The 13,111-nt window shown below is 43.1% G+C and overlaps 1 protein-coding gene across 3 annotated transcripts in view; it reads right to left on the bottom strand.

Moving 5' to 3' along the window:
* The window catches only part of RANBP3L (RAN binding protein 3 like), a 98,744-nt gene that overhangs the window by 18,723 nt on the left and 66,910 nt on the right, over window positions 1-13,111 (bottom strand). For 2 of the 3 annotated variants that reach the window (XM_029578745.1, XM_029578762.1), the window contains exons 10-12: window positions 8,921-9,020; window positions 6,706-6,839; window positions 2,779-2,899 (exon numbers count right to left, since the gene is read on the bottom strand). In XM_029578745.1, coding sequence (XP_029434605.1) covers window positions 2,779-2,899; window positions 6,706-6,839; window positions 8,921-9,020 — 355 coding nt within the window. The remainder of the gene's footprint in view (window positions 1-2,778; window positions 2,900-6,705; window positions 6,840-8,920; window positions 9,021-13,111) is intronic. The other variant, XM_029578754.1, reaches the window with a different exon arrangement.

The following is a 13,111-nucleotide window of genomic DNA, read 5'->3' as shown; positions in this document are numbered from 1 at the left end:
TCAACTATAAGCCCATGTATGGAATGAGTAAAACAAAAACAAAACAAATTAGAGACGTATGTGTATCAAAATACACTAATAAATCACTTGCTATTGTCTCTAGTATATGTAAACACTGGCATGTGTTGACAATGAACCCTGTATTTCAAAGAACCACTGTTAACAGCCTATTTACAAGGTGCTAAAGGATCAAGCGATCAGAGCCTTTTTTACCTAATACCTTGAATAATGTTGAACAAAAACGAGGAAGTCATCGCGCATGTCAGCAGTGCCACATGCGCACACAGACGATAGAGGGTCAAGTATGGCAACACCCAGATCTGGATTATAAGACTACCCTTAGAAGCAATTCTGAATGTATAATATTTAATAATTTATGTAATCCAGTGTCTTTGTCCACAGTTATATATTGGATACACAAAAAGACCAATGCAAATACATCTTAGGGGACACTTAGGCTGTAGGAATACATAGAAGGAACAAGAACCTATGGAAAAAGTCACTGTTTATTACATAACCATGTTTTCAGTGAGTTATGCTGGTCTATCATAGAGCAGGTTGAGACATTGGAACATAGAGACGATGTGCAATCATTGGTGAATTACAGAGAACAATTTTGGATATTCATACTGAATACTGTAATACCCTATTGGATAAAACGAGATCAAGTGGACCAGTGTCATTTGATAATACCATCTCTTTTTTCATTGGTATATGAGAATATTGTACTTTGTCTGGATCCAAGTTTAATCTGATTGGTACTTGCAGATACGTGATGTATAAAAATGGCGGCCTATCAATGTGATGGGGCCATGTAAGCCTTTGGATATGAAAGAACCTGTGGAGAACAAGTACCCCTGAAGTAGATGTACAAAACATGGGGCCTGTGTTGGATTTGGAACTTTGGGTCTGGTATTGCTGGAAAGTGTGCTAAGTACATTCTTATAATGGACTGATATTTCGTATGGACTGATGAAGCAACAAGGGAGGCTGTCTAACCAAGCCGTGGAGGCAACAAAACAGAGTTAGAAGCCAAATGTCCGATCTGGATTCTTTATTGGACAGAGACAATATCTTTTAACAAGCCCAACTCAGGCCGAGTTTCGCCCTCTTACAATGGGGCTGCATCAGGGGCTACAACATATAAACAAATAAGACATACTAATAAAGAAATCATAGTCATAACAACAAATAAGTAAGACATATGAAAATGTGAATATGGGAAAATATTGGATATACATTTTTAACATCATACATCCAATATTTTCCCATATTCACATTTTCATATATATCACTTTTCAGGTTTACATGTTACATCACACATATATATGTATATGTTACCATTCTATATGTCCATTTTAAATTATGTTTTATTATGATTTCTGTTTTATTATGATTTCTTATTAGTATTTCTTATTTGTTATTATGACTATGATTCCTTTATTAGTATGTCTTATTTGTTTATATGTTGTAGCCCCGATGCAGCCCCATTGTAAGAGGGTGAACTCGGCCTGAGTCGGGCTTGTTAAAAGATATTGTCTCTGTCCAATAAAGAATCCAGATTGGACATTTGGCTTCTAACTCTGTTCTGATATTTCGTATGCCAAAAAAATTATTTTAAAAAAGAAAGAACATAGGAGACTAAGGATTACAAATGAAGAGCTGAATCTAGCTTAGTGCTTCTAGTTCGAGTTTATGAATATGAAGATCTCTTTTCTTCACACTTAGTTGATGTGTTATTTTAATTCCCTCTAAGCCAGTGTTGGCTAACTCCAGTCCTCGAGTACACAAATAGGCCAGGTTTTCAGGATGTCTACAATGAATATACATGAGAAAGATGTGTATGCACTGCCTCCATTGTATGCAAATCTATTCCATGCATATTCATTGTGGATATCCTGAAAATCTGGCCTGTTTGTGGCACTCGAGGACTGGAGTTCGCCATCACTGCTCTAAGCTGAGTGCATGAGCAATTACTCATATACAGGTAAATTTTAAAAACGCAGAAGCATGCCAATACCGGGAGATACACGCATGTCTGGGCTGCGCATGCGCCGTGGGAATTTTCAAATTACACGCGGAAGAGCCAGCAAAGTAAAAAGGGACGGGGTCTGGTTGGGCAGGCCCGCACAACTTACTAGTGCTTGGGAGAGCAGGTAAGTATTTAAAAAAAAAAAAAAAAAAAAAGATAGAGGGGTTTTAGGGGTCAGGGAGAATAGGGGAAATTGGAAGGCAGTGTACGTAGGAGTTTTAGGAAGTTCCCTCCCAGTAAAGGAGCGGACTGGGAGGGAACTGGGGAAAGGCCCTATCAAGTCGCCGCATGTTTTACAAAATTCCCCCTCTCCCCTTATGCGCGCGAATCAGCACTTGCGTGCATGCAGATATAAAAACCGGGCGTGCATGTGCGTGCGGATAGCAGTTTTTATAACATGTGCGGGTTGGCGCATGCATGTTATAAAATAAGCGCGGCCATGAGTGCACGCCAGGAACTGAGCCCACATGGACGCCCACAAGGTTGTTTTAAAATTTACCTTATATTTCAGAGCATCGCTCACCTAAATTTTTCTTTGTGCTATATACAGAAATACATGCCAATACTAGTGCACAAAAATTTTTAAAAAATCGTTGCTCACATTAAAAAAAACATTTGCACACCCCTAAGTCATTCCTTGGAGGGAGCATTGGTTACGTTATATACTAAATTGGAATTTTCATTGAGATTGTGTGTGTGTGTGCGCGCAGAGTTGGTTCATATATTTGGAGTGTTATTACTTCTACCTAGTCGTGACTGCAGAGTCCCGCATTTATTGCTTGATGTGTCATTAAGTCTCAGAGATCCTCTGCCTCGTTCAGTCCATGACTGTGTGAGTTTGTTAAAAACAAACAGCTTGCAGTTGATCTAAAGGAGAAGATGAAAAGACACTGCTGTGAGAATTATCAAGCAAGATGAATATTTCATTTCAACTATTCACTGAATTCGACCTCCTAAAACTATTTTATAAGAGGAGGAGAACAAAAGAGAAACAACTCACATTTTAAAGACTGTAGTGAATCATGGTGCTTCCTGGATAGCACAGAGAAACCTGCACGGAGCAGCAGTTGCAATTCTAAAGGGACGCAATGGACATGGGGATTGGGTTCCATGGGGGAATTTGATCTACTTTGGGTAAAATGCATAAAATTGTTGCTGGGCAGACTGGATGGGCTTTTTCGACTTTTATCTGCCATCATTTACTATGTTACTAAAGCAGAAAAACAGTTTTCTCAAAATCAGCAAGCCACAAGTTTCAGGGAAATACAAGTTAGTGTCTATGAATGCCCATACAGGGTATTGGTGTCTAAAGGTGCATGATATGCAATCATGCACAATGGGGATCTTTTGGCCTTTCCCTAGCTGCTCTGCCATTCTTTAGTGACCTTTCTGCTGTGATAAATGCAATTTACACAGTGCCTCAAGTATTCAATTCAAAGAAAAAAAAAATAAAAAGATGGCAGTTAAAATTAGATTTTTAATATCTTTTTAAGTTCAAATTTCTAATGAACTCGTGGAGATATTAATGACTTTCATTCTTAAAAGTTCCTCCTACTTAGTCATTTTTACCATTATGAATAATAAATTAGGTAGCAAACTATCCTCAAGTTCATACATGTAAAGCTTGAATACAGGGAACACGATAGGAAGACAGGAAGTTTGACCATGAGAAAAAAAGTGCACATCTTTATTTTTAAAAAGTATGAAAATACCAGAGCAAGCTCTCAGATTCAGAGATCTGAAATGTTAATACTTTTTTTCTTCCACTTCTCTGGGCTTTCAGCTCAATCAGAATCCGCTTCTATTAGGGTTACAATACCCTGTGCCTTCACTTACAACTCCCTGGGGTTATTCCTAATTTGTAACCCTCTTCGCATCTCATCTAGCCCAGCCTTTACATTGATAGTCCTCAGACAGGGGACCATAGGTCCATCTTAAATATGAGATGTATGCATGGAGTCTGGCCATTAGGAAAATTGTGCAAAAAAAAGTTAAGTATGCATGCCAAGCCATTTAGCACATACTTAAAGCAGCTATGTAATAATGACTTAGGATGCACACTAAACCAGGATCAGAAGATCTTAGTGGGTACTTGCTGAAAAAAAATAGCATGCACATATTAAATGAAGGGAAATCAAATGCAAAAGAGGTTTTAGCCTATGCATGGAACACAGCATGGTATGCTCTCCTCTACCATCTAAATTAGTGTGTACTCGCTAAAGCCAAAAACGTAACACTTGCCTCGGGTGAAGTGTTAACCTTTTAGCATGTATGCTCCTGAAAGGACACAACTATCAGTATGCATTATTGTGGATGAAAGATGAAGGTGATGTAACGCTCCACAATGCAGCTTTTTATTGGGTCTAATAATTCTACAAGGTCATACAGAATGGCATGATTCTGACCATCATTGTTATGGTTGTGGATAGTCTGATTAAAGACCACTGTAGGTCTTCTGAGTCTTGACCTGCAATTGTAGACTTGGTGCTGAGGTCTTCTTTGAAGTCAACATAAGAAATTTTGTTTCAAGTTTTCATTTTATTACTTTTGTCTTGTTTGTTGTTTATTTAAAACAAAAGAAAAGAAATGCAAAACAAAAATGAAACATGTGATCCAGGCCTCGCTGCAACAAACCTCCCCGAGGCCTTCTCCCCTTTGCTCCGTAGACTTCTCTTACTCCATCTCTACTGTGAAATGGGGGGGGGGGGGGGGGCAGCAGCAATCCCCATTACTCCTGCTCCATCGGTCCCTACTATAGAATGGCATTAGCTGGCCTGGGGTCAGTGCCATTTTCAACGTTTGCAATATAACAAAGCAAAATTAAATTAAATAAAGCAGGAAACAATTCATTTAGTTGATTACAGAGCTCTCTTCAGAGAGCTTTGAGGTTCTCCCAGATTGTGTTACCCTGTTGTTCTACCTACAGTCAGGCCTAGCATCACTTAGGGACTCCCCCACTTCAATTCTGAATTCTCTTGGGAGGCCCCCCCACCGATTTCTTCCTCTTGCCTGCACAGGGTATTATTTGGGCCAAGGACTGCCCTGGCTCCAACACTACAGTATGCTCTCGGAAGGTGAATGGTTGGATGTGGGTACCCCTCTGAGTTAGGGCTGGCAGATTTCCCTCCCTAGTATCAAGCTGATGGATGTGGTGGGGCTGGGATATTTTGTAAGCAATGTGGCTGCTGCAATAGGAGGCATTATGGGAAATGTGTCATAGAGGACAGGAAAGAGATGATGGAAAGGGATAGAGCAACAAAAAGAGAGAGGAGGAGGTGACATAGAACAAAACACTAACACACACTAGAGCACTTTAGAAATATATCCTCTGATTTACACACTGCTCAAGTACTGCCAAACAATAGGTTAACAGAGGACAAAGGTCTTTGCCATCATTGGCATTGTTGGGGTGACCAAAAATCACAGTAAGCATTTCAAAGCTAGAGTCTCAACAGTAGTCTAGACCTCTTAAGCTTTTTTGAGCTCAATAGTTGTTTTGGTTTGAGTGAAGAACACTTTTCTTTCAGCTTTAAGGTCCTGATTGACTGTCATTCAGCCACTGTACAGCTTACATTACACAGTGCTTGTACAGGGGGGAAATGATCAGAGGTCACTGACCTTCTGAGTCAAGACAGCCAGATTCCTCCCTGGGTCGCCCCATTCTATGTTCCCTTCTCTCACGTTACTCTCTCAAGACCATTCCTGACACAGAAGACAGATGTGCAGAAAAACCACACACTCACATCCTCTCCTGTAAATATCTGTTCTCCTTTAACCTCCTCTCCTGTGGTCCAGGAGCTCTCCCCTCAATACTGACAAGCAACTGCATGTGCTGGCCTTACTTTGGAGCTAGGAGCTGGAGTCAGAAAAAGAATGCACTGAGCATACTCAATTTAACATATCCATGCTTTCCCAATACTACGTACATGCTATTAGTATAGACACACTATTGGGGAAATGTTTTGCTGGTACATATGGAAAAGCTTATTGCATCATAAATTACGTGACGTTATAGCTACATATTATATTTTTATTAGCTCACATTTTATTGCACAGGCCCCCACAGTGTTGTGGCTGTGTGACCACTGGGTTTCCCTCCATCTTACCTCTAGGGCAGTGAATGCTGCCTTCGCAGCATCTTCATTCTTGGTTGGTTCAAGAAGCAGAAGTCAGGACTGGAGACCAAAGCCAGATCCCCACATGGCAGAGTGAAGCGCTCCCACTGAGAAACATCAGGCCACCACAGCTATGATACCTTTTGTAAGAGCAACGGAAGAGCAGTCCAAAGACAGGGGTCATACATGACCTTTCCAGACCACCCAAGTGCCGCCTTTATATCTCCGAATAAGAGACCTATATAAATCTCGAAAGCTCATGTACTGCAACATCTTTGAACTAATCTTACATTGCCCAAAGAAAAGATACTATAACCTATAAATAATCCAATAGATATATAACAAATTACATTAGGTCAAAGCAAAAGGATAGTGAAGACTACAACCAAAAGCAGAAGTCAGGCTGATATTTTGAAGACTCTAAATAACACTGCTGCTTTCATATGCTGATAGCACTTAAAATTTAATTACATTTTTAATTCAAATGTGCTTTTCCTAATCTAAAAGGTAGCAGCTCCTCGGGTGGAACAAGAGAAGAGCCTTCAAGAAATGCCCTACCTGTAGAACATTGCGTTCTGCTTCCTCCCCTGTTAGGACATCCACTTTTTTTAGCATACAGTTGTGGCTGGATTTGGAAATATAAGCAGCAGCTGATTCAACCAAAGTTATATTTTTTATTGGGATGATTTCTTCTGAAAGGAAACAAAAAAAGTAAAAATTCATAAAAACAGTCTTCATAGCAGTACCGAGGCGTGCTGTTCCTTAGTTACTCCTTAAGAGACTGGTTTCTTCACTGAGAAGCTGCTTGCAGAACCACTCTTACTTCTGCTGCAATATTAATTAATGTTTTTTTTATAACGAAGCTCTATCCATTGCTATCTTAGGGCCTGATTTACTAAGGCTTTTCTCCCATTCTATGTCTATTGGAAAAATGCTTAGTAAATGAGGTCTTTAGTTTGTGGGAAAAGGCAGAAAATTATTTTCTGTAATTATCACTGTAACTCTTCTGTGACCTTTTCTGTGGTTTGAATAGCAAGCTATAAACCAGGAGCTCTGCCGATAATGCAGCCTTCCGCTTCCAGTAACTAACAGGTCAATACAGTAAAGTGCGGCCGCGGTTACCCTGTTTCTAACCCGCCTTTTACTCACAATTTGGCCGCGTTAGCCCAACCCACGATCCACTATCCCCTTTAACCCATTCTTACCGCCTCTTTAAATCAACAAGTAACCCCTTCCGCCCGTGGCATGTATATGAGATGTAAACGATCGGATTAGCTATTCCCCCCCATTCAGTAACGCGCGCCCCCGACTATCGCCTTTTTAATCTGCAGTTTAGCCGCGCGTTTAACCTGCTAACTTACCGCCTACCCTTACCCCTGCGTTAGAGGCAGGGGTAAGGGTAGGCGGCAAACTTTCCCCCAGCCCTCGCTCACCTGCCTTGGCTGGTGAGCGAAAAAGGGCAGCCCAGTCCTCTCTACCCTCCTCCCGAAGCAACGAAAGCGAAAAAGGAGGCAAGGCACAGGGCAAAAGTTAAAACAAAAGTGAATAAAGAGTATTAAAAGTAAACTTACTGGCGGGAGCGCGTTCATCAAGGGAGGCGGGAGCGCGTTCGAGCCGGAGGGAGCCGGCAGCGAAAACGGCCTCCAACAGCCCCCGCCGGTGGCGAATGAATGCACGCCTGTATACGCCTGTGCAATTTGGGCGCTCAAGGCGTGACGTCACGACGTTTGGCGTCACGTGTGACGTCACGCCTTGAGCGCCCAAATTGCACAGGCGTATACAGGCGTGCATTCGGGGCTGTTGGAGGCCGCTTTTGCCGCCGGCTCCCTCCGGCTTGATGAACGCGCGCCCGCCAGCTCCCGCCTCCCTCGATGAATGCGCGCCCGCCGGCTCCCGCCAGTAAGTTTACTTTTAATACTCTTTATTCACTTTTGTTTTAACTTTTGCCTTGCGCCTTGCTTCGGGAGGGAGGGAGTGAGAGAGGACCATCCACTTCCTGGTACCTGTCATTTCAGATGTCATTTGAAATGACAGGTACCAGCGCACCCAGGATACTGTATAGGCGCTGTATAAAGCGCCTATACAGTAAAATGGGTTGCGCGGGCCTAACCCTTCTCGGACGCAGCTTGCATTTGCAAGCTATTTAAATACAGTATCGGGCGGTAGGTGAGCCGGACTGTGCGTGTGGCAAACGTGGGTGCGCCCGGCACTAACGCAGCTCTTCCTACCGCTCCTTACTGTATCGGCTCGTGAGTGAACAAGGGAAGATCACTTTCTCTCCCTGGATCTCTGTGCTTGGAAATAAACAGTAGTAACATTGCTCCCCTTGTCGAACAGTCATACAGACTGGGCATCAAAACCAATGGGCATATGACTTACATTCCAAACTATTTAATTGCAAAATGCTTTGGGATGCATTATTTTATACCCAGAAAGCTTCAGTAACCACTTCTTACTTTGCAGACCTTCTCTTCTGTGCACCAGAACAGAGAATGGGCAGAGTGTTGCTTCTTTTTTTTATAGCTCTGAATGAACTCTGCCTAAATCAGATTGTGCAAAGGTTCTTAGGTACGTACATTAATAGTTTCTCTTAGTCTGCGCTCAAAGGAAAGCACTTTTGAAGTTGTAAAGAGCTATAAAAATGAATTACTACTGGACACCAACAGGCTATGGTGACCTTGGCGATACGGTACACCGCAACTGGTGTACTCAATTCCTGTAAATGTGCTAGAAGAGAGGTCATGCATTTTTATGCAAATGCATGAAGTCTTACTTGGCTGAGTGGAGCTCTTCTGGCAGGGCTCTGTGCATAAAGTTGCTTCCTTCTTGCATTGATATGTTTCAAAAGGAGATTCTGAAGACTTTTGAGGACTCTAGAACAGCATATAAAAGTAGTTAAAAAATGTTCACCTTTGTTTTACATTTGAATACTTCCATTAATTTATTAGATAGATAGGAATTACAATAGCATGTAGAAATAAATAACCAGATTGGTGCAGATTAGAAAAACAGTAGCTTTGGCAGTTTTTACATCTCATGTTCATCAGATATGTACAAACAATTTGAACTTGAACCAGATGGATTTCAGAGTTCAATGGAATTTTTGGATTTCCAAATCCTTTCTCTTCCCCCCCCAAGATCCACTGGGCAAGAACATCGGACTTTTACCAGCATATCTGGGGAAAATCTGACAGAAGCCATTTGGAATTAAAAAACAAAAACAAAAAACCCCCCAAAAACTTCAAAGTGGGTCCATCAACTCAACAAAACCTGGTCTGGATTTTCAAAAATCCACAGCAAATTTGAAAAATGTGCTTCAGATTACTTTAGAAAAGTTTGTGGAACCAATTTGACAACCCATCAGAATTGTTTCCAATTCAAAAAATAGTTGAATGAACCCATTTTGAAGAAGTTTGTGCATCTCTGGTGTTGGCAAGAACATACAGCTAGCAACAAGACCCAAGTCCAAAAAAAAGGCCTGTAGAACAAGATCTGTCCCCTGACTTGGAAGGAAATGTTTGACTATAAACATGCAATGAAAGAGCAGAATGCCCAAATCTGACCCATCAGATTAGCAGACTAAAAGGAAAATTGGTCCTTACCTGCTAATTTTCATTCCTGTAGTACCACAGATCAGTCCAGACCATGGGTTGAGCCTCCTGTCCAGCAGATGGAGACAGACAAAAACTGAAAGGGTATCCTGTATCAGGACAGAGCCTACCCTGCATCCCTTCAGAATAAACGTTTTCAAAGCAGATAAATATAAAGATAACCAATTGAAGATCAAGCAAGCAACAAGGAACTGATAATTTGAACAATTTGAAACTCTGTATATAATTGCTCTTGCTTCCGATGCCTTAAAGTTATGATAGGAAGTCGAGGCATCCAATAAACTGTAAAGAAAAGAACTTTGAGCGGACGTAGCAGACAGTACACGGGAGGTAGTTTGGACTGATCCGTGATACTACAGCCCCATACGCCATTGCTGCCTCTAGCCTTTCTGCCTGCTCCGCCTCTGGAGACGGGAGGTCCTGGGTGCTGAGCAATTGTTGAACCCACCTGAGACTTGTCCGCTGCATGAGACTGCCGCAGATTGTCGCCCAGACTCCTAAGGCCAAGACTTCAAAGATGCACTTGAGATAAAGCTCGAGTTTGCAGTCCTGAAAATCCTTCAACGCCGTGGCTCCCACTACCGGGATGGTGATGTGTTTGGTAACAGCGGAAACGAAGAATCCATTTTGGGAACTTTAAGCATCTCTAAGCATTCATCAGGGAGGGGATAGAGCTTGTCCATTGCCCTACCCACTCGGAGTCCCGCCTCGGGAGACTCCCATTCCCGAAGGAGCAGCAGCTTATGCATAGGATGGAATGGGAACATACGTGGAGGAACCCTAAGTCCTGCCAGGACCAGGTCCACGTTAGCTGGCATAGAGGCTGTAACAGTATCCTCAGGTGGCACTTCAATTCCCAGGTCCTGCAAAATAAAGGGAATGAGTGGATCCAGCTCTTCCCTTTGGAACAAACGGAGCACACACGGGTTGTCACCCTCGAGTGGAGGACCTGGAAGCAGCAAATCAGAATCCTGATCAGGATCAGGGACCATGGACTGTTGAGGGGGGTGGACCCCCGGCAACACTCTGACCCTGATGGAGCCCTGCCCATCTGGCACCGCAGGAGGCTGCGGAGCAGGCATCTGAGGGATTTTCGCTGGAGGGGGACCTGGAGGGAGGTCATCCTCTTCCAACAGGCTAGCCAGATAGGATTTGTGCATTAAAAGCACAAAATCTGTAGAAAAACAAGACCTAGACTTCCCGGGAAGAGGAGGAGGGGAGGAAGGGTCAGGGATCCCCTCCAGGGAATGCACGGGACTTAAATCGGGAGGGAGAAATAGGCAAATCGAGCTCTCCTCCTTCCTGCAGCCCCGATTCAGAAGAGAAACCTGCTCCCAAAATGGCCACCGTTCCCGCGGTTTGCCGTGCAGGGAATGGCCTGGCCACGCGGTGAGAAGCCTGACCCCGGGTCGCTGGTCTCATTGCTGCTGCGGAGGGACCATTCCCACCCGGCAGGCACCCGGAGCAAAGCCCATCTCGGGAGAGCTGCGAGGCAGGCTAGGCACACATTTGAACACGGCATGATAAAAGAACAGAGCCGCTGCGGAGAAGGCAATCAGCTGAGCTAGGCTGCACCGGTGAGCGAATGCAGGCGAACGAACCCTGCTCACTACCTTCCCTGAAGCAAAGCAGGGGGTAAAAGTACGGCTGTCTTGCTGCCAAATCGGTCTTTATTTATTTATTTTATATTTTTAAAGCAATTGCAGGGGCATGAGCTTTCCTGCCCAAAGACCCGAGGAATTAAACATCTCGGGGTCAAAGCAGCCAGAGAGGGGGAGTGACTGGACCACCAGTATCGCCCCAAACAATCAGGTCACCGGGAAAGGGAGCCTAGGCTGAATAATCAAGGGGCAAGCCCCCCTAGGCCCCCAGAAGAGCAGGGAGACAGAGCTGTCTCCGTGAAAGTAAACAGAGTTTTTTTTTTAATTTAGAAAAGATAGGTTAATACTTGCTTGATCTTGCCAAACTATGAGGAGAAAACCCCCATAGGGAAATGGAAACTAAGGAAGAAAGGAAACCGCAGGTTCAGCTGCCTGCATCTGCTGGCGACAGACAAATACTGAAGGGATGCAGCGTAGGCTCTGTCCTGATATAGGATACCCTTTCAGTTTTTGTTTGTCTCCATCTGCTGGACAGGAGGCTCAACCCACTGTCTGGACTGATCCGGGTACATACAGGGAAAGATACATTTTCAAAAGTTGCACATGTAAAAATGAGCAGTTATGCATATAAAATAGCATATCTGTGAGTATATTCTATTTTAGAATCCTCCACATACACTTATAAATCAGGGTCTGTGAGTACATTTGGGCATGTAAAAAAGGGGCCGATATTTACATGAAGTAGTTGCCATTTTATAAGCAACATAAATTTGGCAGCTTTGCGTATATTTACTCCTGCTTAATATCTAGAGTAAGTGATTGTTAACATGTTAAAAGTGAAAAAAATAATTGGGTAAGAGGTCTGGCTGAAATGGTGAAACTTTAGGATGAAGAGCCAGGAGATCTTCACGAGCTGCAGATGGACTGGGTGAACTGGTAGACTAATTGGTAAAACTGGTTACTTTACTGTTGCATACATGTTAAGAAGATCCCTCAACCTGTGTAAAAACCAACATACTTGGGGGGGGGGGGGGGGGGAGAGATGCATATAAATAACTCATGTCAAATCTATTAGTATATTCCTTTAAAATTTGAAGTAAAAATATGTGGGTATATCATTTGCACATACTTAGCTGAACAAATTCCAAATTATCCAGCTAATAGTGTTAACATATTGTGCGTTTTTATGTTCTTTGGATTTTATGTTTGTAAAAAGCTGTAATCATTGTTGAATGTATGGCTCATAATCCTTAAAGGGGTACTTAGCTCTGAGGGTGACTGCTAAAGCTGGTGATGGATCAGAAAATTTGCTGCTGACATGTGACCAATCCTCTGAGCTGCCTACCTAGCTCGACATCAACAGAGGTCGGGTTTGAAATGTTAGCATATAAAAGAAGATATGTGCAACACTAAGCCAGCCTTTGATGTTGACATCAGATTGCGGGCTGTCAGCAGTCCAGAGCAGGAACAGAGCTTTACTTTATCAGTAACTAGTGCCAGCATTCAGGAACCGCTCAAGGCAATCTGGTGCCTGAGGCGAAGGATGAGATGAGATGGCCCCAGCCCTCCTAAGGTATCCAAAAGAGATATATTCTCTAACAGGCCTATCCTGTAAAGTGCGGCCGCGTTTACCCTGCTCCTAAGCCGCTTTTTACTCACGTTCCGGCCGCGTTAGCCCTTCCTGCGATCCCGAATCTCCTTTAACCTACTCCTACCGCGTCCTAAATTCCCCGGGCAACCCCTTCCGCCCGC

The sequence above is a fragment of the Rhinatrema bivittatum genome, chromosome 1 (assembly GCF_901001135.1).
Source record: "Rhinatrema bivittatum chromosome 1, aRhiBiv1.1, whole genome shotgun sequence".
In the NCBI taxonomy this organism is placed as follows: domain Eukaryota; kingdom Metazoa; phylum Chordata; class Amphibia; order Gymnophiona; family Rhinatrematidae; genus Rhinatrema; species Rhinatrema bivittatum.
Note: the sequence above shows the minus strand (reverse complement) of the source record. Positions and strands in the feature narration are given on the sequence as shown.